At 39.6% G+C, this 27,958-nt stretch overlaps 1 protein-coding gene and 1 long non-coding RNA gene across 2 annotated transcripts in view; one reads left to right on the forward strand and one right to left on the reverse strand.

Moving 5' to 3' along the window:
- Nucleotides 1–7,677, reverse strand: part of LOC130856859 (uncharacterized) — a 106,124-nt gene extending 98,447 nt beyond the window's left edge. Inside the window, exon 1 of the long non-coding RNA XR_009054692.1 lies at nucleotides 7,475–7,677. This is a non-coding gene — a long non-coding RNA (uncharacterized LOC130856859). The remainder of the gene's footprint in view (nucleotides 1–7,474) is intronic.
- Nucleotides 7,545–27,519, forward strand: KICS2 (KICSTOR subunit 2). Its single transcript, XM_057741808.1, has 3 exons — nucleotides 7,545–8,014; nucleotides 12,943–13,228; nucleotides 23,650–27,519. Exons 1-3 carry the CDS (start codon nucleotides 7,780–7,782, stop codon nucleotides 24,464–24,466), a joined length of 1,338 nt encoding a protein of 445 aa, XP_057597791.1. The 5' UTR covers nucleotides 7,545–7,779; the 3' UTR covers nucleotides 24,467–27,519.
- Nucleotides 27,520–27,958: the final 439 nt, after the last annotated feature.

Genomic DNA, 27,958 nt, shown 5'->3' on the forward strand with positions numbered 1-27,958 from the left:
GGGGGATTATTGGATCATATGGTAATTCTATTTTTAATTTTTTGAGGAACCACTACACTGTTTTCCATACGGGCTGCACCATTTTATGTTCTTACCAAGAGAGCACAAAGCTTCCAATTTCTCCACATTCTTACCAACACTTGTTATTTTCTGGCGTGTGTGTGTGTGTGTGTGTGCTGTTTTTTGGGGGGTTTTTTGTTTTTCGGGGTTTTTTTTTGACAGTAGCCATTCTAATGAGTGTGTGTGAGATCTCACTGTGGTTTTGATTTGCATTTCCCTAATCATTAGTGATGTTGAGCATCTTTTTATATGCTTTTTGGCCATTTGAATATGTCCTCTGCCCATTTTTAAATTGGATTCTATTTGTTGTTGTTGTTGTTGAGTTGTAAAAGTTCCTTATATATTCTGAATATTATCCCCTTATCAAATATATGATTTAGGTTGCTTTTTCACTCTGTTGCTTCTACTAATCCAGTTTTAGTCAGTGCTCATGAATGGAAGTCTAGCCTGGAGTAACTTGCTGACATTCTGGTCAGATCTGCAGTCATCTTCCATTCTAAAGATACCAGTGGGAATGAGCCAGAGCATCTTTATCTTGGACACTTCAGATTTTAGATACTCTGATTCCCTATGATATCGAAAAGTATCCCTATGCTTTTCTTTGAACCAGAACTAGCCAACCTGAGGTTTCTGGGGCTACTAAATTACAAACAGCCTCAAGACTGGGTAAGTGGGAGTCTTGGAAGTAGACTCACTACATTCAGATTCTGCACTGTCAAGTGGCTTCCACTAGAAAGCTGAAATCAAACACAATTTTCACATCTGTTTTGTAGTTTAGTGCTGCTCCTTTTACTTCAAACAGTAGTTCAGTTTATATTGATTCTCAATGTTTATCCCAAGGGGATAAAATATCCCAACTCTAGAGGCCTTAATAATTTCCAGTCCAGTATATAGAGTTAATGCATGACAGTCTAAAATACAACCCAGTTCACAAAATACTTGCTCCAAAAAAACCCTTGCTGATTCTATATTAGTGGGTATGAACACTACGGCATGCTGCATTTGCTAAAATATGCTATTTGAGGAGATAAGATTATGATTTATAAAAGGTCTATTTCCTTTTCTAACTATTGATACTATTGCCTTTTGGAAGAATTTAGAAAGCCTTATGTGCATTATTTTTCTGGTCCCCACAAGAAAAGGAAAATGGGACAGTTAAGGACAGAGTTGCATAAGGTCAAGAAGAAACATTGGAAATGAAGGATCCTAATTCTCTTCTTCCCTGACTTTTATGTTAACTTGTTGCTATTCAAGTGTTTACATGCACTGGAGAAACCTCCATACTGTTTTCCATAATGGCTGTACCAATTGACATTCCCACCAATAGTGTAGTACAAGGGTTCCTTTTTTTCCACACCCTCACCAACATTTGTTATTTGTGGTCTTTTTGATGATAGCCATTCTGGTAGGTGTGAGGTGCTGTCTCATTGTGGTTTTGATTTGCATTTCTCTGATGCTTAGTGATGTTGAGCATCTTTTCATGTGCCTCTTGGCCATCTGCATGTCTTCTTTGAATAAATGTCTTTTCAGGTCTTCTGCCCTTTTTTTTAAGCTCTTTATTGGAATTAATTGCTTTACACTGTTGTGCCGGTTTGTGCTGTACAACAAAGTGAATCAGCTGTATTTATACATATATCCCCATATCCCCTCCCTCCTGAAACTCCTTCCCACCCTCCCTATCCCACCCCTCTAAGTCATCACCCATTATTGAGTTGATCTCCCTGTGTTATGCAGCAGCTTCCCACTAGCTAACTATTTTACATTTGGTAGTGTATATATGTCAATGCTACTCTCTCACTTCTTCCCAGCTTCCCCTTCACCTGGGAGTGCAGAGTCTTGACCACTGTACCACTAGAGAAGTCCCCTAGATAGATTTTTCTTTAATAAATTTATTTATTTATTGGTTGCATTGGGTCTTCACTGCTGCACATGGGCTTTCTCTAGTTGCGGCAAGCGGGGGCTACTCTTCATTGTGGTGTGCAGGCTCCTCACTGCGGTGGCTTCTCTTGTTGCACAGCACAGGCTCTAGGCACGTGGGCTTCAGTAGTTGCAGCACACAGGCTCAATAGTTGTAGCACATGGGCTTAGTTGCTCCATGGCATGTGGGATCTTCCCAGACCAGGGCTCGAATCCATGTCCCCTGCATTGGCAGGCGGATTCTTAACCACTACGCCACCTAGGAAGTCCCCTCAGATAGATTTTTTAAAGTTAAGTAGAAAAATGCAAAAAGAAAAAAACCAGAACTTATACTCTGAAAATGTTTACTTAGGTTGGGTTTTCCAAGAAACAGACATTGAAGCAGAGATTTACATGCAGGTAGTTTACAGGAGAAGAACCTGTGGTGGAGGCAGGACTGGGTAGAGGAAGAAGGTGAACTGCAGGGCAGACGCCACAGAGGCTTTAATTAGTTCTGTGGTAAGTTCTGAAGCTGGATGTCCCAGACTGTCCCAACTGAGGGACAGTGCCTTTGTACCTCCACAAGTGACCAGTCATGGGATTTAAGCTATCCCCAGGGAGGAGAAGTAACCTAGCACGAGGCAGTTTCCTTCACAGAAGGCAATTTTGGAGAAGAATTCAACAGTGAGTCATCAGCAGTCAACATTCCTGGCAGCTGTGTCTTGAGATCTGGGCAGCACATTGCAATGTCCACCAGAAATATCAACAGTGATTATCTCTGGGTTTGGGGATTAAGGTTGGTTTTCTCTCTTTTTAAGAATATTTTCCAAACTTTCTATAACAAATATAGCATTGTTTTAAGAATTAAATGAGTTAATTCACAGAAGACACTTAGCACAGTTTCTGGAACTTATTAAGTACTCAATAAATTTAGCTATAATTATTTTGTATTTATATATATATATACACATATATACATGTAACATTTTAATGAGAAAATATAAATATGGATACTGTCAAGAAGAAAGTATGAAATAGGATTAAAATAATAACAGAACTTGCTATTCCTTTTGGCTTATTTTTTTAATTGTGTCTTAATCTGTGTTTTAATCTGTGAAATTCTTTCTTATGACATTGTCTCTTTCCAGCATGTCCAACAGAATTTTGTGTGATGACAGAAATTTCAGGGACTTCCCTGGGGGTCCAGTGGTTAAGACTCTGTGCACCAAATGCAGGGAGGGGGGCATGGTTTCAATCCCTGGTAGGGGAACTAAGATCCTACATGGCACATGGCACAGACAAAAAAAGAAAATTTCAGTGTCTGTACTGTCCAATATAGTAGGCACTAGCCACAGGTGGCTGCTAAGCATTTGAAATGTAGCTAGACCAAATGAAGAACCAAATTTTAAATTTTATTTAGTTTCAATTCATTTAAATGTAAATAGCCACATATTGCTAGTGGCTACCATATCAAAAATGCAGTTCTATACCAATACTAGGGAACAGTTACTCAGAGAACAGATCTAAAATATTCTTTCTCTCTTGAAGTTTGGATTCGTTCCTCAATTCACTACCCTGTATAATCTCCTACTTGTGATCTCAAAATCACATTATATTTACATGCGTAGAAAAACAAAATGGGAAGAGTTAATTAAGTGCAAAAAAAGGGGCTGTTGTTATTGGTCAGACTTTTTTATATACAACAGGGAAAGTAATTTAGTTGAAAGGTGCTAAAGAGCTACATATTGCTAACTATATGGTATTTTTTAGTAACTAACCCAAAGAGAAAATGAAAGAGTTGTTCCACATCAAATATCTGGTTCCCTTTGGTAAGCTAAAAAAAGACTTCTCACCGAAATCATACCTTTCAACCATACTGTCAATATAAAAAGGGAGATAACTGCAGAAACAATTTGAAAATGCCTGAATAACAATGTGGAAGTCTCTTACCTCTCAGGTGGGAGGCATATGTATATGGTGGGAGACAGGCATATGTGTATGGGGACAACTCCCTATAGCAGCCATGTTTGTGGAGAAAAGAGAGACAGATCTTGTTTTGCATCTGGGGTAGGAACTAACCAGCATAATCATTAAATTGTAAAATTATTTTTGGCATAATTTACCTTATGTGAATTTCAACCACACATAAAATTTAGTCAATCGTTTATCAGATGAATAAAAAAAAAATGGATCCTTGAATAAATGAATGAATAAATGCCTTGTCTGTTTTTAATACCATTTTGCCCTCCAAATGGGTTGTTATCACTAAAATGGTTTTGTCACTGGCACTGTCACTAGGGATATTTTCAAAGCCTCTGTAAAGAGCAGTATCAAATCGATGGTCTTGAGCAGAGCTGTTTTTCTAGACTTAACAGGAGAGATTACGGCTGAAGTTAAGAAATAACCTCTTGAGCAATATTACTAAAGGAGCAATTAAGAGCTTCCATCCTTATATATGTTTAAGAAGACATGGTTCTCCATGCGGGAAATGTCATCATCATCTGTGGTAGTTAGCTTCCAGGATAGCCTCTACTGAACCTTACTTCCTAGCATTCATGCCCTTCCCTAGTCTGTCCCAATTCAATCAAGGATGGCCCTGAATATGGCCGAGGTGACGTGTGACTCCCAAGGCTATGTCATAAAAAGCATTGTAGCTTCTGTTTTGGTCTATCAGATTAATCACATGCTCCAGGATAAGTCAGTAACCATGCGATGAGGAAGACACTCAAGCCATCCCATGGAGACACTCATGTGGCCAACAGCTTGTGCCCAACCCACTGGACATGTGAGAGAGCCACCTTGAAAGCAGACACTCTCCAGCTTCAAACAAGTCTTCAGATGATCACAGTGCTAGCCAACATCTGACTACAACCTTATGAAACACTGAAACAGAAGTGACCATTTGAGCCACTCTTGAATTCGTGACTTACATAAATTGTGAGAGGGAATACATGACTTTTATTGGCTTCAGTCACTAAGTTTTGGGGTTATTTGATATGCAGCAGTAGATGGCCAACATATCATCAATGGCAAACATTTATTGCTACCGTCCAAAGTGTCCTGCTAATGGGCTGAACCACATGACCATTTAAGGTAACTTCGATCTCTATAACATCAACGTTTTAATAGCTTATTGTGTCATTCACTCAGTATCTTTTTCCTATAAAATTCCTAAGGGACAAGGAGAATCAGGCAATCAAATATTTAACAAACATCCATTAAGTCTGTGGAGTTAAAGAAACCTCAGCTAAAACTGCGGTCAGGATACGCCTGCAGGGAGAGCTCCCACCGCCGTGCATAATCAATTACTCCAAACTGTAAGAGACAAACCCCAACATCTCTCTCACAGGAAGGTATTGCCTACTTTACTGTCCAGCAGGATGAAGAAAGCCATCCTTTCGGGCCAACCACAGCCCAGCCAATCAGAGACTGTAGCACCCCAACCAATGAGAAGCCTCCATACTTTGGACTCCCAGCTTCCTCCAGTGTACTTAGTTATGACCGCCCCTACCGAGGCCCCCCTTCCCTATAAAAGCAAGCTCCGCTCCCATGTTCTCTGGATCTGCCTGTGGTCTACCATAGTTTCCCTAACCTGAATTGTAATTCCTCGGGTGATTCCCAAATAAACTTGCTTTTGCTGGTAAAATAACTGGCTATTATTAAAGATGATAAATTCAAGATATTACTGTAGGTGCCCTGCTGATGAAAAGGCATGATGATGCTAATGATAAAAATAATAATAGTAACAATAAGTATTACTAATATTTATTAAGCATCTACTTTAGACACTGTGCATATACTCTCCTTTAACCTTAATATATATTGCCAAATGTCTTCCAGGAAGTTCATACCAAGTTACACTCCCATCTACAGTATATAAGAACAGAGTCACTGCATGTTTACCAGCACTTAAAAAAAATTTTTTTAAAAACTGATAGGTGAAAAATAGTTTAATCTGCATTTCTATGATTACTAGATCTTGACATGTTAAGCGTATCAAACCCTTGTCTGACATACATTACAAATATTTTCCCCCCAGGTTGGCATTGTGGTTTTTTGAAGATTTTACAGTCAAACCAATCTCTTCCTTTGTAATTCTGTCCAATTCTTTAGTAATTAGGTTGTTCTCTACTTTTAAATCAAATTTTCACTTGTATTTTTTTCTAGTTTAAGGGATTTTTTTGTTTTTGCTTTTTTCTTTGAGCTTACATTGTAATTTACTTTGTTAGACTTTTTTTTCTTCTTTATTCTTTCTCTCTTTTTTAAAATGGAATACAGCTGCTTTACACTGCTGTGTCAGTTTTATGGTTTTATTTTTTACACACGTAATTATTTTTGTTGCAGGATACAGAGCTAAAGTCTTTTTTTCCCCCATAATCATGTCTCCTTCACTATAAATTGAATGTTTTCCTTTCCCTACTGGTTTATGAAGCCACCTTCACTATCTAAGGGATTCTCCTATTACTTGAGTATGTGTACGAGCTTTATCATCCTCTTTCACTCTGTCAGTTTTGTTGCTAGTACTACACTCTATTTGATTAAGAACCATCACATTCTCTTCCAGGAAGCCTTCTTGATTCTTCCAAAAAGATACCATGGCTGCCTCCCTTTTCACCTTTATAACATATAAAATACTGCCTTGTATCGCGGTTAACTAAGTTCATCTTACCTAATTATATTCTTGAGAACAGCAACAGGTATACTATATATTCACTAAAATCAAATTATGGGATTTGTATTCAAAGGTAACAATAGCAGAACAGATCTGGCTTGACAAAAAAAATGAAAATAGGCAATTCCCTCATGTGTCCAACAAAAATCACTGTGCCGTCCATGATGAAAAACGATAAAGGTGAATGAACCCTAGATTCTGCTTTAGGGAGTTCACCACTTAGTAGGGGAAAGACACACGTAAATATACGTGATCAAATACAGGACGACTAAATAGTATAAAGTAACAAGGGAAGAGAAAGGTAAGAACTAAGCGAGAAGTGGGTAGTGTTTCAAGCAGTGGACATACGTATGAGCTGGGTTTATGGTGTTTCTTAAAAGTCCGAGGATTTGTAATTAATCTGAATGACAAAGTGCATCAAGATCCTTTAACAAAAATTACATTATTAAAGGAAGCCTAATATAGTGTGGGTAGTACGGCCACACCAAAATGCAGCTCTGCTCGGAAGCCCCTTCGTTCGCACGACCTCGCGATGCCCAGCACGTGACCGAGGCGTGACTCAACCCACTACGGGTGAAACCAAACACGGGGATGAGAGTGAACCTTTACCACATGCGGCTCCTAATCTATAAACCACTTACTGGCGTTGGTTTAAAAGTAATCAGGATTACAGGCTCCTTGCCGTGAGAGCCAGCACGGGCCTAGGCCAGAGGCTCACCTTCCCGCCGCGCGCCCGAGGGCCTCGCCGAGCTCGCGCCAGATGTTAGGACAAGAGCTACTGACGTCACGTAAACGTGACGTCACGAGCACTGACGCAGCCTCAGGGGGAGGGGCTTCTCAGCTCACCTCAGAACGGCGGCAGCTCCCTGGAGTAGCGAGAGCCTAGGGCTCCTCCCTGAGGGTCCGGATAGTCAGAGCTGCGGGAACCCAAGCGCCGGAGTAGCTCAGGAGCTGAGGGGCGGTCACCCCTTTCCCGCCTCGACCCTTATCCGCATTCTCTCTAAAGCCCAGGCGCGGTCCAGGCGGCAGCGCGCTCACGAGCCCGCCGTTTGCGGTGGTCACGCGCACGCACGCTCGTGCGCGCGTTCCCTGAGAACCCGGAAGTGCGAGGCAGAGGCGAGCCACGTGGGTGGAGCTGGAGCGCGGCTCGCATGGGGGAGTCTATCCCGCTGGCCTCCCCGGTCCCGGTGGAACAGGCGGTGCTGGAGACGTTCTTCTCTCACCTGGGTATCTTCTCTTACGACAAGGCCAAGGACAATGTGGAGAAGGAACGAGAGGCCAACAAGAGCGCGGGGGGCAGCTGGCTGTCGCTGCTGGCGGCCTTGGCCCACCTGGCCGCGGCCGAGAAGGTCTATCACAGCCTCACCTACCTGGGGCAGAAACTAGGTACCTCCGCCCCGTCCCCCGTGCCCCTTAAGGAGGAAGGAAAGGGAGTATATTCCCCGATCGGCAGTGGCTTGGGTTCCCTGTCTCTGTCACTCTTAGCCGCAGGCTCAACTCCGCACTCCCAGGTCTCCTCCCACAGATCCCTTCCTTCCCTCGGCTTCCACAAACCCCGCCCACCGGCCTCCGCGGCAGATAGATTGGCTGACGGGGTGGATGTTCTTTGCAGGGATGTGCTCCAAACCGTTGGCCGTATCCATTTTGCTCATGCATGGCTTGGTGCCATAAATGAGAAGTTAAACATACTCTGTGTCCTCGCTCTCTAACCAGTGACACTGCGGCGAGAGGAGCAAAACCTGGCAATACAACCTAGTTAGAGTTAATGAACACTCTTGTCTGGCCTCGTAAGGCTAAGGCCCCTGAGAGTTACAGATGGAGTCCTAACCCCTCTTCGTAGACCCTCAATAAATGTTTAATGAATGAAGAAAAAAATGAATACTGGACAGGAAAGGCAAGAAATATGTCTAACACTAACAAGAGGGGCCTTACAGGAAAAATGGTAAACACTCTTATCATCCCACGATAAATCTTGGCCCTGAAAGTAAGATGGATGCAGGAGCTGATTCAGCTGATTTTCACTAGTAGAAACAATTAGTATGAATAGATCACAAAGAAATATATGTGAAAGCCAAGGGCTATACATACGAAGTACTACTGCTTATAATTACCAATATTATGAATCCCAGAGCTTTTAGAATTGTTTTAGTACTTCGGCCTATTTTAGACCTTTTCATATCAGAGGCACAGGGTCTGGTATGAAGGACACATATATACAATATAAAATAGAACTGTACAGTTGGGTGCAGATTCCAGTTTGAGATTTTCCCCCCAGTTTCCTTATATTGCCTGAAGGTGACCATGTACATCTTGCTTTCAGTAAACACTCAAGGGGCAGGGCTTTCTGAGATCCTAACTTTGCTTTAGCTTTTCAAACAGTAACTAATTTTAGTGTGTTGACTTATTGGCAAAAACTAGTCAGGTAGTTTCATCTTGTATATTTTTTCCTCCCTTTCTTTCAGTGGCACTTCTCATAAATTTGCAGTTGCTCTTGCAGTGTTATAATTCCCCTTTCTACAGATTGGCAAATTTTGTGCATGCATTTTTGTGGGTAGGTGACAGAGCCTGTACCAGAATATCTACCTTTGAACTGTCAGATTGTGTTTGTATCCATATGATCTATAAAAATTGTAGATGCATTATAATTTACATGTTATATAATTTACATATTATTGTGTATATATGAAAATGGGGAGTATTCTGGCTGTAAAATTGAAGGTGGATAATTTTCTGGCAGTTTTAGTATTTTTAGATTCCCCCGCCTAACGAAGAATGGTGGTTGATCCCAGTGCCATGTTTCTTAGGTGTTTTCTTTCAGCTCACGTATGAGAATTTGATAACTCGTGGTCTCATTCCCCAGAAAAATATACGCATAATACAATTTTGTATATAATCTGGAAGGGTTCAATTGGATTTCCTAAGGCCTAGGTATAGACCACAGTTAAGAAATCTATTGTAGTTTAAGTTGCATGTGCCTGGTTTTAGGTGCCTGGCTGCGCATAAGAACACGCACAAAGCCATCACTGTCTCTGACTTGGATTCTGTGAAGTGGCTCCTATTATGTAAGGAGATTAGTTCTGCAGGGACCCCAGCTTTCATGGGTGAGCCTGAGGGTTATGCTTTGAAACTGACCCACAGAGCTATTTACATTGTGAAACATGCTCAGGCTGTTCAGGCTCCCAGCTGATCTGTCACTTCCACGTAAATGTTCTGAAAATGGCATGTTTAATGCCTCATAACTTACTCGCAGGTACAGTAAATGTAGGTTCCAGATGTAAATTTTTAACTTTGCAAATATCTTAGTTTTTTTGGTACTGGAATGTTCGTGATTTCAACTTGCTTATAATATGACTTCATGATTATTGAGTTGACTCTCCATTTTCTTAAAAACTTGGGAAAATTTTTGTGTTGCCACTTAAAACATGTCCCATGTTCTTCAACTACTTTGCTATTTAGAACATTTATATGGATTTCTTTAAAAAGCAAAACAAAAAGGTCATGTTTATTTTTTAAACATGTAGAAAGCATGGCTTTAAAAAGTGAGTCTGTGGGCCTCACTTTTGTGACTGGTGTTTATTAAGACCCTAGCAGTGAATCCTGATTATAGATGCAAGCGTGGGACTTTAGACAATGGGCTGGCCTGACCTGTCAACAGAAGCTGAGCCTTATGTTCCTGGCTTGGCTCAGCTAAGAAACTTTGGGGGGAACCCTTATCTTGGAGCCTTCTCTTTACCTTGAGGGGAGAGTATACCTATTTGGGGAAAGACTGATGATGAAAATATGCTGACTCAATACCTGCGGAGGACTTTAGAAGGTCATACTTCTCTCCTTTTGGTTTCATTGCTGGAGAGTTTCCTCAACATCTGGTTGCTGGAAGTTACCAAGGTAGAAAATGACTTAACTTGAGAACTGTTGTTTAAAAATCATCATTAACAAGAAGGCATGGAATAAAATATTCAATTAGAAGTTTTGCATGCTCCTTTAATATACTTGTTACTTGAAATTTCATGATGTGAGATAGACTGTTGAAATCTTGAAAAGTAATGAGTATTCATAAAAAGAGACTTATGGAAATAATTGAAAATAATCATATTTTGTAAACTCAAAAAACTGAGATGTCTAGTGTCTCTGATTCCTTATATCCCAGCATGAAGGAAGGCCACTGCGCACTCCCCATTGGATATTCCTAACCGGGATAGTCACCAAATAGGCTTGTGCTCCTGAGAGCTTTGAAAAGAGAGACCTGTTTAAAAGAAATGCGTTGGTGGTCTCTCCCTTCCTTCAAGTGTCAGGTAACTTGGTTTCACATTCCATGGATGTTTACTGATAAGCTTTAAAAGGTATTCTTTATATTTATGTGGTGTTTTCACCCCCATCCAGATAAGGGTAATCTGATGAAGGAAGGTATCCCTTTTTCACCCAGAGTTAAAATTTTCACTAAGTTCACCCTGGTTAACAGCGGAAGTGAGTACACAATTAAGGTCACCTAGCTATCTACTGAATAACTAGCTATTCTTTTTAGAGTACTTGAAGCTCCCAACTTACCACAGAGTTGCAGAAGCCCAATTCTGTAGTATTGAGAGCTTCTTATATCAGCTAAAAATGGAAGAGAATGGGATTAGCATTATTATGTGCTTTGCTCCAGGCGTGTTACATACCAAGTGTTATTTCATTGTGTCTTTTTAGTTTCATGTTAAAACAACTAAGGCTCAAATCTTGTGCACATTACACATACACAGCTTGTAAGTTTGGAAGCTGGGATTTGGAACCAGGTTTTTCAGACCTCCAGAGCCTTTAGGTTTTACTTGGTATTCTTGTTACCTTCCTAACCTAAGAGATTTTGTCCTAGACCTGGGTACAGAGGTCCATTTATTTCATACCATCACTTTACAGAATCTGCAAAGCTAGACTTAATATGGGTGGAGAAGGAAGGCAAACCCTCCAGGATACAGTCCTGTATAGGATGTTGGTGTCAGGATCAGTCCACCTGTACCATATGGTTTTTGCTACTATTAGTAGGAAAAATGGTGGGAATGCTGGTCAGTCTGTTTGGGCAGTATATTGGAGAAAACAGTGTTTAAGTATCAGTAGTTTGCCTGTGGAATCAGCAGTAAGTAGGGTGACCAACACTATAGGTTTGCCCAGAGCTGAGGGGGTTTTCAAGACATGGGACTAAGGGTTTCCTGAGAAGCTAGACTTTCACCACTAAAACCTGGAAAGTCATGGATAAACTGGGGCAAGGTGGTTGCCATAGTAGTAAGTCTGTATGTCATTTCTTGACATACAGACTGGGCAGTGAATTGTGAAATGTTTCATTCCTTAAGAGGACATTTTACAAATGCCTTGATAAGTAATTTTCACTCCCAATTGGTATGTTTAGAATAGTAACTCATTGATTAAAGCATGCAGTGAATATCAACAGAAAATTTAAACTGTCACTCATCTCTGAGATTTTTATATATTCCTAAGAATTACTGTTTTAAACCTGCCCTGTTTCTTTTTGTTCTCCTAGTGTCTTGCCTCTGACCCTTTGGTGCGGTACACAGTTGCTCAGGAAAACATCTATGAAACTGGCCCCATAATTATTGGAAATATAGTTGATCACGTTATGAATACAGAAGGAAAGAAATGATGTCTATGCCATTTGAACCTTTTTGACTGATGGAAAGCATGTATTTGGCCTTACTTTTTTGCTGATTTCCTTTGGAACCCCTGAGTTAACAGCAGCAGTTATTTATAATTACTTCCTACTCTTAGTAATTTACAATGTGGTGCTTATTATGATATAACCTATGGTGGCAACCTCGTTAAGAGCAACTAACGTTTCTTTTTTTCCCTCGGGATCCCAGTAGTCTGTGTTTTCCATTTTCTGGTACAGCTGAAAAGGAAAATGCAACTCCCAAGCAGAAATAAAAGCTTCTGATTTACCAGGAATAAGAACAGTGTTTCATAATTGGGTGTTCTCTTTTGGAAGGACGGCTTTTTAGATCCAGGTTGATGTCACTTGCTAGGTTAATTAACCTCTGAATTAGATCTGAATCCTCATGAAGTGGGCTGGGGGAGAATTGGCGCACGGGTAAGGAAATTATACACAGGTCCACTGCTACACTAATGAGCTGTACCAGGCATTCACTAAACTTACTCTACAGTGAAGTTATGAATCACAAAATATTTAAATCCAAATCATAAAAGTCAGAGAATATGGTAGATGAAAACTCATTGAGCTCAGCAGTTAAGATTCTTTCGTTTTGGATGCTGGAAGGGGTTTTGTACTCTTCCTTACCTGTCATGTGCTTATGTCATTTGCCTACCAGGGGGCCAGTCTTTCTTCAGCAGGAAGGATTCCATCCGCACCATCTATACTTCCCTGCATAATGAGTTGAAGAAGGTGGTGACTGGCCGTGGTGCCCTTGGGGGGACTGTGCCTCACGTGGAAGAGCTCCTTTCCCACCTGTCAGAGCAGCTCTGCTTCTTCGTTCAGGCTCGGATGGAGATCGCAGACTTCTATGAGAAGATGTATACCCTCAGCACACAGAAGTTCATCAATGCTGAAGAGCTTGTTGGTCTTTTGGACACCATCCTCAAGAAATACAGCTCCAGGTCAGTGTAGGTGAGCAGGGAAGGGAGGGACAGAACCTGGCAGCCTCACAATCCCACACAGTCTCAGTTTTCCCCACACCCCTGTGAGAATCTGCGATGGAATAACTGTGAAGGAGAAACAGCTCTATTACACTTCATACACATTAATGAACAGGTATACATCAGAATCTTCTTTGGGCTTAGTTAACACCATTCTGGATGGGTACTTCTCTGAGCAGTAGCAAAAGGTTGAGAATGAAGTAATCCTTAAAAGTAATCCTTAAATCCTTATAACTGTTTTTTTTTTTTAAACTTATGAAAGAATTCACACAAGAGAATCGTATATCAAATAATGTGACTTTTTAACAAACCACTATTCAAATAAATGTCCCTTTCAAAGTCATCACCTTAGTGAGTTATCCACTTGATTCCTCTCATGGAGCCATTACTTAACATGTGTTGGAAACTCCTTTCTAATTGTTTTCAGCACCTGTCGCAGAGTTTTGATTTTTGTCTTAAACTTCCTTGGTGGAGGCAGGCATCTGTGCTTAAGAGGAGGGCATTTTTTTTGATAGTCAAAAAGGTATTTGTAATCAGTTTAATTTTTTTTTAAAAAGATGTTAATCAACTGGAAAACTTTTTTTTGAAGGAAATTGCTTCTTATGAACTGAGACTGGTTGTAATATATTGTTCACAGCCTGACCCAAAAAGCAGTTCCAAAAGAATCTGAGTAGGGTTGTGGATGTCGTTGACTGTGAATGACTCAGTTTTATTTTTGCATCCTTGGAGCCTGGCTTAGCACCTTGCATGTAGTAGGTGCTCAGTAATTTTATGATGACCTAAATGGAAAGTGATGACTTTGAAGGATACCACTTTTTTGGATATATGAGTTCAGATGTGTTTGCTTAAAAAAGAAAGGCAGATATGTTTATATTCTCAAATGAAGGCTAATGCTCATCTGATTAATGGACTGGGGAAAGTGGGCAAAGTGAGTTTAAAAGAGACTTCATGGTGGAGGTAGAATCTGAGAAGACTTTTAAGGGCAGGTATGATTTTTTTTTAATACATCTTTATTGGAGTATAATTGTTTTACAATGTTGTGTTAGTTTCTGCTGTACAACACAGTGGGTCAACTATATGTATACATATATCCCCATATCCCCTCCCCCTTGAGCCTCCCTCCTACCCTCCCCATCCCGCCCCTCTAGGTCATCACAAAGCACCAAACTGATCTCTCTATGCTCTGCAGCAGCTTCCCACTAGCTATCTATTTTACAATTGGTAGTATGTGTATGTCAGTGATACTCTCTCACTATGTCCCAGCCTCCCCTTCCTCACTGTGTCCTCCAATCTGTTCTCTACTTCTGTGTCTTTATTCCTGCCCTGAGGGCAGGTAAGATTTTGAAAGCAAAGGTAGATAGAAAGCAAAGTTTCCTCTGTATCCGTGGTTCCTTCATATCTGTGACTCCACATCCAAGGATTCAAAGTATTTACTGTTGAAAAAAATCTGCATATAAGTGGACCTGTGCAGTTCAAACCCATGTATGTCATTGAAGGGTCAGCTGTATTCTAAATTTTTTTTTATAAATTTATTTATTTTATTTATTTATTGGCTGCGTTGGGTTTTTGTTGCTGCACACGGGCTTTCTCTAGTTGCAGTGAGCAAGGGCTACTCTTCATTGTGGTGCATGGGCTCCTCATTGTAGTGGCTTCTGTTGTTGTGGAACATGGACTCTAGGCACATGGGCTTCAAGAGTTGTGGCACATGGGCTCAATAGTTGTGGCTCACAGACTCTAGAGCACAGGCTCAATAGTTGTGGCGCATGGGCTTAGTTGCTCCGTGGCATGTGGAATCTTCCCAGAGTGGGGCTCAAACCCGTGTCCCCTGCATTGGCAGGCAGAATCTTAACCACTGGGCCACCTAGGAAGTCCTAAATTTTTTTAAATTTATTTTTAGTGGGCAGTATAGTAACATGGCTCAAAATTTATTAAAGTTCAAAACAATACAATAGTGAAAAGTCTAGCTCATACCCCTGTTCTTTAGCCACTTAATTTCCTTCCTAAGAGTCAATAAATGTTAACAGGTTCTTTCTGTCATTCTCAGGAGATAGTCTGTGAGTATAGATACATATGTTTTCTTTTTTAAAACAAATTTTACATGTTTACAAAATTTTTTTTTTCAAAGTGCATCAGCTGTGTTTATACATATATCCCCATATCACCTCTCTCCCGTGACTCCCTCCCACCCTCCCTATCCTGGCCCTCTAAATATTCACCCATCATCGAGTTGATCTCCCTGCGTTATGCAGCAGCTTCCCACTAGCTATCTGTTTTACATTTGGTAGTGTATATATGTCAGTGCTACTCTCTGACTTCATCCCAGCTTCCTCTTCACCCCCCCACCCCAACCCCATGTCCTCAAGTCCATTCTCTACATCTGCATCTTTATTCTTGCCCTGTCACTGGGTTCTTCAGTACCATTTTTTTAGATTCCATATATATGAATTAGCATACAGTATTTGTTTTTCTCTTTCTGGCTTACTTTGCTCTGTATGACAGACTCTAGGTCCATCCACCTCACTACAAATAACTCCATTTCATTCCTTTTTATGGCTGAGTAATATTCCATTGTATATATGTGCCACATCTTCTTTATCCATTCATCTGTTGATGGGCATTTAGGTTGCTTCCATATCCTGGCTATTGTAAATAGTGCTGAAATGCACATTGTGGTACGTTTCTTTTTGGATTATGGTTTTCTCAGGGTATATGCCCAGTAGCAGGATTGCTGGGTCATATGTTTACAAATTTTTTTTATATTTGGAAATAGTCTTTTGTTTCTCCCTCAAATCTGGTTAGTATATGTTTTCTTTTAATAAAATAATTTTTTTTTAAACCAAAAACTACACTACAATTGGAGATGTGATTTTCAAGGGTAAGAGATCTTATGCAGTGATTCCCAGATACTAATGTGAAAGTGCTTTGCTGAACCATTTTGGGAGCTTAAGAAAAATACCCATACCTGAGTCCTTCTTCTTTCCTAAGAGAGTAAGATTCAGCGATTCTGGGTTGGGTTCCTAGAAACTTGTCTGTTTTAAAAGTTCCCTGTGATACTGATACATAAGTCTACAAGAAAAATTGGATAAATAAGAGAAAAGTGCCAACGCTAGGATATACTGGGTATTGAACCTTACCAGTGTATGTGCAAGTGCCTGTGTGTGTGTTGTGTCATGGTAATGAATGGTTATTACTATTAACTGTTTTTATTTTTATTTTATTAGATTTGTGATCTATCAGCTTTGAACCTTCTTTGAAACATTCTACTTCTCAGAGCCCCGGGAATTTCTTCCATTGCAGTAGCAAAAGCCCAGATTTCAGTCTTGAAGATCTTAGGGCAGTACTTGGCTGTACGCCTCATCCTGCTGAGTGGATACTGATGGAGCTGGCTGTAAGATCACATATGGTCCATAGATGTTTTCAGCTATAGTCTCCATCCTCCACCAGTGCTGCCTTTGTCTACTTAATAGGGAATTATCACAGACACATCCTAGCCTAAAAATTATCTGCATTAGAGGCTTTGGGTTAATTTGAACAACATAAATTCTTTAGTTTAGAATTTCTGAAAAGTTGAAATTTTGTATAATCATTTTCTTTGGGAAGTGGAATTATTTTAGATATAAATTAATGTGATTTGCCCTTTGCTTTCAGAGATGAAGGGGAAGCATGTTTTGCTTTTTTTCCTCTGGAAGCCAGTTGTACTCTGAGTAGAATAGTGTTAAAGGTTTCCTCTTGTGGCAAACTTATTACATTATTAAGCAAATGTAATTTCTTGTTTAAGAATCACAGTCATTTGTGATGCTGCGTTTCAAATTGAATAATTAATATTAATCATTTGAGTATTCATTGTGTGCCCTTTTGAAGAAAAAATATGGATTTAACTCATACAGGGTCAGGATTTCTACTATTCCTTGAATACTTTTGAGGAGAAATAGGACTTGGGTTATTTTGCCGAGGAAGTATCAGTGGAACATTTTTTGATTCTGTAGAATTTGTTTTGAATTTATTTACCTAACTGATTTGTACAGTGGGCATAAAAGAAAATTCTGGCTAATCTTTCTGTTTCATGGTTAAAACAAAACTGGAAGGTAGATTATAAATGCAAATTAATATATAATCTCCAAAATCAAGAACTTTTAATTGAAGTATAGTTGCTCTACAGTACTATATAAGTTACAGGTATACTATACAGTGATTTACAATTTTTAAAGGTTATACTCCATTATAGTTATTATAAGATATTGGCTGTATTCCTTGTGTTGTACAAAATATCCTTGTAGCTTATTTTATACATAATAGTTTGTACCTCTTAATCTCCTCCCCTATATTGCCTCTCCCTCCTTCTATCTCTCTACCGGAAACCACTAGTTTTACAACATAATTTTTAAGAAATAATTCTTTTAAAAAAGTCAGCAATTATTCATTCTATACAGCTTTTTAAAATCTGTCTGGTATGGCAGTATTCTATTAAATGATTTTTATTCTTTAATCATAATTTGATAGCTAGGATTTAAAGAATGTTTTTTAAAAATTGAGTTGCATAAATTTCTGTTTGCATTTTAGGAAGCACTTTTTTTTTAATCTGAATGCTTCAAATGACAGAATTCTCACCAAAGGCAGAACTGTGATTTATTAGGCTTTATGACCTTTTTCCTTCAAAAAAAGATTCACGATGATAAGACTGATAATGAAACAGTTGTGTGTGTGTAGTTCAAGGTTACTGCCCAATGAAAATTTCATAAGCAAAACCAACGATACTACAGTTTTGGTGGGACACATTCTGAGTCAGTATTTGGCACACCTAGATCTTAATAGTGAAGACTCAAGGCTTTCTGTGATCTTACCCCAGTCCAACTTTTCAAATTATCTAAGGTCCATCAAATGCCTTAAATTGCACTTACACTCTAAGTAAAAAGGCTGCAGCTTCAAAGAGAAAACTTTGAGGATTTTTAAGCAGAAGCCAGAAAAATAATCCATTATGTAATGTATTCCCTATAAATATTTGCCATTTCCTACCTTGGTTCCTGTTACTTAGTTTGCTTAGAATGTCCTCGAATTTGTAGAGGAGGAGAAAGTATCTTTTTCCTTTACCCTTGTAAGTTCTCAGCTGGGGGCCCTTTAACAAAAGACAAACAAGAGAAAAGCATCCAAATGTTTTCGTTTTTTTTTTTAATTTTATTTATTTATTTATTTATTTTATTGGCTGTGTTCGGTCTTCGTTGCTGCACACGGGCTTTCTCTAGTTGTGTCGAGCGGGGGCTACTCTTCATTGTGGTGCACGGGTTTCTCATTGCGGTGGCCTCTCGTTGCAGAGCACGGGCTCTAGGCGCGTGGGCTTCAGTAGTTGCGGCACATGGGCTTCAATAGTTGTGGCACACGGGCTTAGTTGCTCCACAGTATGTGGTATCTTCCTGGGGCAGGGATCGAACCTGTGTCCCCTGCATTGGCAAGCGGATTCTTACCCACTGCACCGCCTAGGAAGTCCCCCAAATGTATTTAATATAGTTTTAATGTGGCCTGGAGCTTTCCTAAGAAAGTGAAGACCCAAAGAAGTCGTTAAACCTGTGTTTTTATGCTAGATTTGATGAAGAGTGAGAGTTGTGGAAAAATGTGCTAGGATGAAAAAGTTAGGTATACTGATGTGGGGGCAACAGCGAGGCCTGTTAGTTCAGATTTCTCTCTGTGACCTTATGTCTTTGGAGATAAGGATGCTCCTTTCCTCAGGGTACAGAGAGGAAACCACTTACTTGAGGGTCTTATGACCTGCTTCAGGAGAGAGAAAGTCCTTCCTGCACATGTTATTTCTCAAATTCATTCAGCTTAAAATAGTCAATATTACCAAGATGTCATATTTTGGGGTAGTGTGTTCTGAACCCCATCAAGTTCTATCATGTATCAATTAGCTGTTGCCACAATCATTCTATATAACAGACCACCCCCAAAATCACACTTGTGGGCTTGCAGATCTACTGGGAGTTGTCTGACCTAGGCTGGATTTAGATGGGTAGCTCTGCTGAACACTGTTGGTCTTATTGGGCTTGGCTTACTGCTGTGAGTTTTGGGCTTACTCAGCTTCACGTGTGTTCATTCTGAACCCAAGGTTAGAGGGGAAGCAGCTACCCGGTGATGACGCCCAAGTGCCAAAGAACAAGCCCAGTCAAGCTCATTTTAAGCCTTTGCTTGCATCAGGTCTGTTAACATCCCTTTGGCCAAAGCAAGTCACATAGCCCGATGCATGGTCCAGGGATGGGAAAGTACACGCCGCCTCTGGTGGGAGGGGCTGCAGAATCACACAGCAACGGGTGTGGAATCAGGGGTGGTTAAGAACTGGGGCCAGAAATTTAAGCTGTCATCTTCACATGGCTAAATCCTACCTGTTCTTTAAGCTTTATGACTCATTTGAAATCCTGTCTCCTCTATGGTGTGCACAATCTCTCAACCAAAAGGAATTGTTCCTTTTTCTAAACTGTGACTTGATTTGTACCCCCTTATAAGAGATGTATTACTTCCTACTTGCATCCGTTATAAATACCTCCTTCTACTAGGGAAGGTCCTGTAGGGCAAACCTTTGGCTAATTCATCTTTATATCTTCAATGTATTTATATCTAAAAACTAGTAAACTAATTGTTTTAAATGAGATTATAGATTTTTTAAATGTGGTGAAATATACCTAACATTAAATTCACTTTGTAAACCATTTTTTTAAAGCATTCAGCATTTTTTAAATTAATTAATTTATTATTTTTGGCTGCATTTGGGTCTTCATTGCTACACGGGCTTTCTCTAGTTGCAGCGAGTGGGAGCTACTCGAGTGGAGCATGGGCTCTAGGCACAAGGTCCTCAGTAGTTGTGGCACAGGAGCTTAGTTGCTCCATGGCATGTGGGATCTTCCTGGACGAGGGATCGAACCGGTGTCTCCTGCATTGGCAAGCAGATTCTTTACCACTGCGCCACCAGGGACGTCCCTGTAGACCACTTTTAAGTGTACAGTTCTGTGACATTTCATATATTCACATTCTACTACAGGTTTGTTTTTTTTTTTTTTTTGTAATTGTGCTTCTGACTTCTCACATGCATGAGACCTGCATACTTTTTTTGGAAGGAACTCCTTGATGGGGATTTCTGAAGAATGGAGTGTGTGCTCGAGCTCTCTTCCTCTCTCTCTCTTTTTCTACTTTTTTGGCTTTTTTTCAGAGCAGATGTTCTCTGCAAATAGTTGTCAATTTATTCTGTATTCGGGCTCTTTCAAGCTTGCTGCCGTAGCTGAGGTGTATGTTTTTGGATTACAGCAATTTAACAGACGCCACTACGGTGTGAGATGTGAATAGGTATGAGGCACAGAGCAGGAATGGGAAAATGATACAACATAATGCTAATCTCAAAGTCTTGGCAGAATACCATTAGCATGAATTTTTAGCTCTTCTTAAGGATGAGAAGTAGCTTCGGCATTCACATTCATCCTAATGTTGAACATTTAAACACGTTTAGTATGTGTTTATGGAAGAGCTTGTGCAGAATTCTTTCTGAAGGTTTGTACAGAGAATTCATATTCTTTCAAGGAGAACATTGGGTATAAATGATGATTTCCAACTGGAAGCAGAAAAATCACCTAAAGCATTGTTATTTGTGGGAGAATGATACCATTTTCCTGTTATTAACAGTCTTACTGTGTTCATAGTTCCTTGGCAGATTTTCGTGATACCCATGATTGTAGAATCTTGTGATACTTAAGGCTCATTGTCAAGTTGCCTAGAGGCTTAGGTGGTAGGAGCATTTCTTAGAATGCAAAGATTTTGAGACATGCTAGTGTGTGTGTGTGTGTGTGTGTGTGTGTGTGTGTTGGGCTTTCTTAATGTTTATTTCGAAGCATGTAATGTTTGAAGAGTCCAAATTAGTTAATTAATTGAGTACATGAGCTAGAGGGTTTGAGATCTGGTTTATCTTTCTGATTCTTTGAGTGTGTTATTAGACTACACCCTCCACCCATGTTTTAGCTTCCCCATCTTGAAGGATGTTGATTGTAAAATACTGGTGATAGAAAAAAGCAGTGTGTTATTGTTATGTAAATAACTATATCCTATTTATCACATGATAATAAATTTCTATCTTACAATATCTAACCTAGCCTGGGCTCTCTTAGTCATAGTCCCTTTTGTTTAAATAGATTGTAAAAACTCTAGATATACTTGTGATGTTTTTTTTCTTAATTGTTTAATTAATAACCAGGATTTTCCTCTTCAACCAGGGCCAAAACAGACGTGTAAGAATCTTGTCTCATTGGCAGTGAAACAATTACAGTACATGTGGGCGCAGGCCTGTAAACCATCTCCCATGGTGCCTGGGGCATAAGATATGCTTGGGAAATGCTAGCTCTTGCCCACACCTTTAAAATAGGGTCACTTGCTAAGATGATTCCTGAAACCTCTGCATATGCTTTGGAACTTGAGGAAGAGTGTAAGAGCATCATGTAGGCTCCTTGAGAAGGAGGGTGCATCAGGCCAGGCAGACACTTAAACTCCCTTGGCATTTCTCAGAAGAAAAACATGAGCAAGAAAGCTCTAAGTGGTCCATACAGAGAGGACTCTCCTCATCCAGTCCATCTCCACACTTGATCTTAGCCAAAAGACTGAGAAGTGATGACCATTCCATCTCATTGTTACAAATTTCACTTCAGTCATAAACAACAGACAGAGTCAATGAGGCAGAAACTAGGATTCAAATCTTAACATAGTTACCACATTTATGGAATTTCTACTGTGTGCCACATATTTGAGAGATAAAGGAGTGAAGAAAGGAGGCAGCTTTTACTTCCCCTCAGAAGGAGCTCAAAGCAAGAGTGCCCCTATGTCTCAGTTTGTCTATTATATGATTAAGCTTCCAAAGGGGGAAGACAGTTATTAAGAGACTAGAGGATATAATTAGGGGGCCTGACCTCGTCTGGGGATGGACAGAGAAGAATTTCTAAGGAAGTAACTCTGAAAAGGAGACCTGAAGCAGCAGAAAGAAGTGTTGATGGAAAAGGGTCGGGCTCTCACTGGCCTCAGGGTCTTTGCACGGTGCCTTTTTCCCCTCTGCCAGGGAGAGAGCATCTTCCCACATCCTATCCCCTTCCGCCTCAATTTACTATACAAGTGAAGTAGAAAATGTTTTACAAACAGCAGGTAGCACTTCATGAATCATAAAATTAATTTAATGAGTAGTAATCTAAAAAATATATATATTATTAAATACCGAGAGTACATTGTGCATAATAAGGGTAAATATGAAATTTTAAAACCTTTTATTTATCTGTTGGTGTATGTACTGAGCCACAATATAAAGTGTATTTCTTACTGTAGATCATGGTCAAAATTTTAAAAAAACATTTTGTCTAGGACAAATAGAATTGAAATCGCACTATTACTTTAACCTTCTTCGTGATATCATCACATTTCTAGTTATTTAATGTCTGGAGAAAGAAGAATGGGAATGTGGCTCAAGCTGAGGAGGGACCAGATTATTCAAGGCCTTGTAAGCCTTTTTAAGGCTTTTAGATTTTATCCTGAGATAAAAGGAAAGTGGTTAAAGTATAAGATTTTTAAAATTTAGCCACCATTTTGTTTTTAACTGTGATTAAATATGAAGGGAATTTTTTGGGAACTAAGATTGAATAAGGGCTTTCTGGTAAATGTTCTATTCCTTTAATAAACATTTATGGATTATATACTGTTTCAGTTGGTTTATAGTCTCTACTCATCTGCAGAATAGGTTTCATAATACCTTTTGGAGCTACTGTGAACATTTTTTGATATGTGTTTTGTACAATACATTTAAGAGATGTTTTAGTGACCTTTTCTTTGCGTCTTTAGGACCATACCTGAAAATAGGATGCCTTGTTTTGTCATATAATTCCCAGAATAAGTAAAATAATAAAATAAGTTAAAGACTTACAGTGGGAATTCCCTGGCAGTCTAGTGGTTAAGATTTGGTGCTTTCACTCCTGTGGGCCTGGGTTCCATCCCTGGTCGAAGAACTAAGATCTCACAAGCCATGAGGCATGGCCAAAACAAAACAAAACCAAAAAAATAAGAAAGACTTACAGCTGATTCTCTGTATTTGAAAAGAAGGTAGTGGCTATTCTCATTTTTTTTTAACATCAGGCTATTTCCATGGGAGATTATGATGCTGACATAATTCTGAGATGGTGAAGTTATGTCAGAACGACCTTTTAAATAAATCAACATGGAACCTTTCCCTCTTTCCTTTCCCCACCCCAAACATAACATTATTTGTCTGACCACATTGGGTTTTCCTTTGGTTGATTTTTTTTTTTTCCCGAGAATGGAAAGTGTCACTGTGGGGCCACATTTCTACTTATATCTGTCAATTTCTTCTCCCCCTTTAGATTTCACCACCCCATCCTCAGTCCATTGGAAAGCAGTTTCCAGCTGGAGGTCGATGTCTTGAGTCATCTCCTAAAGGCCCAGGCTCAGGTCTCCGAGTGGAAGTTCCTCCCGTCTCTGGTTAACTTACACAGCGCTCACACCAAGCTTCAAACTTGGGGCCAGATCTTTGAAAAGCAACGGGAGACCAAGAAACATCTGTTTGGAGGGCAGTCTCAGAAGACCGTTCAGCCCCCACACCTTTTCCTTTGGCTGATGAAACTCAAAAACATGCTTCTTGCCAAATTTAGTTTCTACTTTCATGAGGCACTGAGCCGACAAACGACTGCTTCAGAAATGAAAACGCTGACTGCAAAAGCCAACCCAGACCTTTTTGGAAAGATTTCCAGCTTCATCAGGAAATACGACGCTGCCAACGTGTCCTTAATCTTTGACAACCGAGGTTCCGAGAGCTTTCAGGGTCACGGCTATCACCACCCCCATTCCTACAGAGAGGCCCCAAAGGGCGTGGACCAGTATCCAGCTGTGGTATCTCTGCCCAGCGACAGGCCTGTCATGCACTGGCCCAATGTCATCATGATAATGACGGACCGCACGTCCGACCTGAACAGCTTGGAGAAAGTGGTCCACTTCTATGATGACAAAGTTCAGAGCACCTACTTCCTTACCCGCCCAGAACCTCACTTTACCATTGTTGTCATTTTTGAGTCAAAGAAATCTGAAAGAGACTCCCACTTTATTTCCTTCCTTAGTGAGATCTCGCTTGCCCTTAAGAACCCCAAGGTTTTTGCCAGTCTGAAACCTGGATCCAAAGGTTAGCAGGTGATATGTGTGAAAGGTTTTCGAGACTGGAAATTGTGTTCTTAATTGCTCTAAGGATCTACAGTGGTCTGTGATTAGAGTTTCCATCCACCCATGCTTCTTTCAGATCTAAATTAAAGACAGATCCTGCCTAATTGTGTTGCAACCTTTATAAGCAGTTAAGGCCTACTGCGTTACATATCCAAAGAGTAGTCTAGGAGGTGATCATGGCTGTCTCCGTGGTACAGCAATGTGCTGTCAGAGTTTTCTGCTGTTTTTCTGTATTTCATGTAGGCTGATATTTATTGGCCTTTGATTTTTCTTTCCAGATGTTTTATATTGTTCTAAACATTGTGTTCCAATGCAATTTCAAAAGCCCTCCTTTTCCCGTCCTTCCTGGTTGAGTAATTGGGATACGATATTAAATGGCTTTTTCAGAATCAAGGACTGTTTCCTAGCTCATAAATTAGCAAGTTAACATGAAACTTTGTTTTGTGATCAACAAATTAATATTTTTGATGCCAAAATTAGGGTCTTGGTTAGAAATTTCTATCAGTTTTTGAAATCGAAGGTGAATCAGAGTGATAACATAGCATCTGGTTTTTAACAATTCTGAAGATCCCCATGGCAACTTTAAGAGCCACAGTTTTTTTTTTTGAAGTGATGTACACACCTGGCTGCATTTGTTTTCACTCTTATAAAGCTTGGGTTTTTCACTGCTTTAAAGTCAGCATAATGCATTAAGTGGGGTTTCTTCCTTCTTCAGCATATTATCTGCTTGGCTCTCTGTTTATCACCTTTCTGCTGAAATATATGTTCATGTTTGGCTCTACTCTCTGGTTATTTTTAGGCTGAAAAAGCAGGCAGTCTTGGTTTTTTAGCCACTTTTACACGACTTAGCCTACTTTTATACAACCAAAATGGAGGTCTTGATACTTTTTACTTGCTGAAAATCAATTGTGCGTCCCAAAGACCTCTTCATAGCTGAGTAATCAACCCCGTAGTTAAGCACATCTGAACTTGGTATTCATGCCTGTCTCCTCCATGTTATTTTTAGAAGCAGGGATACATCTTAGCACATGCTTCCTTAACACTTTCCTTCAGTACATCAGTACGTGCTCAGGGGGAAGGAGACTGACCAGTGAAGCTGTAATGGACTGTGGAGACCTTCACTTCTAGGCTATTGATTCAGAATAAAAATAAGCCACAAAGAGTGAATGAGTTGTAACTACTTAATAGTTTTTGTGCAGCGTAGGATCAGAGCAGTCCTGTTTCTCATGATTGCAGTGAGCCACTGTTTTGTTTGTTTTTTTTTTTTTTTACTGGGCAGCCACAGCAGGCAAGCTGGCAGTACTGGCAGGGACCAGAGACCCCCCTGAGTCCATGTAGGAGGCCTGCCCACCTCAGACTGGACTCCCTGGTGGAAGAACCCACTGGCCTATTTTCTGGGGAGAACAAGTGTTTTTCTTTTTCTTTTTTTTTTAAATAAAAGTCATATGAGTTGTAAAAAGCCAGCTTGTTTTAAATAGAAAGTAGTGATTTACCTCTGCATTTTATTCATAGGTTCTATAAAAATCTGAACCAATTTTACAACATTGAACTTACATAAATAACTGAAAACAATTGGAACTAAAAAGTCAAGTCGTTTTTCCTCCCTTTCGTGTTTTGCCAAGAAAAATATTCCTTGGTGTTCATGTATTTTTTTTCCTAGATAAAACCACCATTAGCCTTAATGATATGGTCTCCTGTATACCTAAAAGAAATATGCCTCAGTGGGACATGGAGGAGAGTGTAAATAAAACATATATACGATATTTAAATAGTCCTCGCCTAGAACATATTTGAATTGTATATTTATTTATAAACATATTTTGGTTCAAGCCAAGAAACAAAGTCATTTTACCCTGAGATTTGTCCTTTAAAATCAATAACGAAATGATCTATAAAGTCTGTGCTTTGCTAATTGGAAGAGTACATCCTCATATTTTCTGCAGACTGCTTGTTTTGAAATGTGTTTCTAAACCACAACTTGATCAATGTTTATGGGTAACCAGGAGTGTAGTGAACACTTACTTGTTTGCCAACAGGGCCATCAAGGAGTGTTCATTTCAGGATGCTGTTTGGACACAGGGTGAACATTTATGACTTTGTCCTTTGGGTCCAACCTGGTGTCTAACTATGTCATTTTAGGGAGTGTGTGACAATAAAGCTGAATTCTTAATTGAGGAGCTAATACCCTTTATATAATTGCTTTGTATGTTTGGACATACTGGAGAGAATTTACTTTCAGGAAAGAAAATCGTTGGTACTTTCAACCTCACTCCCAGTAGTCACTCAGGTGATCGTCAAAATAAGTTCACCCTTCAATCTAACAGCAAACTTGGAATTTTCTTTGGCAAGTCAGCCACTGAGCTTGACTTCTTATCTGTAAAATGGGGATAAGGAAATGTGGGCTGTCTTTTTCAAAGGGTGTGTAAGAATGGAGTGAGATCACACATGTAAAAAAAGGCTTTGCAAATTTATTGAGTTTGAATGCTGTTTAAATAAAAGATGGACCACTCTTTCTTTAAACTCAACACTGCTCCTGTTCTTGTCTTTCTCTTTAGGTTGGTGACAAACCTGTGCTTAGTCATTAAGTTTGAACGGTACTTAAATAGTTTAGAAGAGGAGGCAGATAAATGTCTAACGAACCCACCCACTCTACTTATTTTAGAATCTTTGTGGTTCTTCGTTCCCAAGTTTTTATGATTGGTGGTAGCATCATTTCACTTCTGTTTTCTTACTGGTATTTTTTTTTGTCTCGTTGCTCTATCAGTTACTGAGAGGGATGTATTAAAATCCTTCATTGCAGCTGTGGTATTTCTCAGTTTTTTTGCATTTTGTATTTTGAAGCCCTTTTATTAGGCCCATATATATTCATAGTTTTTCTGTCTTTCTCATATATTAACCATTTTATCATTATGAAGTTTCCCACTTGATTTCCATTACCACTCCTTGCTTTGAAGTCCATTTTGCCTCATTTTTATGACCATTCCAGCTTGCTTGTGTTTCCTGTTTGCATGGCATGTCTTTTTCCATCCTCTCACTTTTCATTTGTTTGTATCTTTGTAAAGTGTCTGAATTGATTAAAAAGAGCAGGAACCAACTCTGCTCGCCAAGTTAACAATCTCTGCCTTTTGATTGAAATGTTTAGTTCATTTCTTCTATGAAGTTTTCACAGTCAGGGTTTTGCTGATGGTATCTGCAAATCTTCATTTAACATGCTTTCTATTCTCTTTTTTACCCTTTATATAGGGAGTTAGATCAAGATGTTTGAACAGATTCAATATTTTATTTTCCTTTCTCCCTCCCTCCCTTCCTCCCTTCCTTCCTTCCTTTCTTTTTGGTAGCAAGTGTTGTGTGTTTTATTAGGCAGCTCATACCTGACATTACCTAAATCGGTTATATCAGTAGAGGTTACAAAACGGTGATATTCTAATTATGTCTTTCTACTTTCATTTATTAGACAGA

The sequence above is a fragment of the Hippopotamus amphibius genome, chromosome 7 (assembly GCF_030028045.1).
Source record: "Hippopotamus amphibius kiboko isolate mHipAmp2 chromosome 7, mHipAmp2.hap2, whole genome shotgun sequence".
NCBI classification, from domain to species: domain Eukaryota; kingdom Metazoa; phylum Chordata; class Mammalia; order Artiodactyla; family Hippopotamidae; genus Hippopotamus; species Hippopotamus amphibius.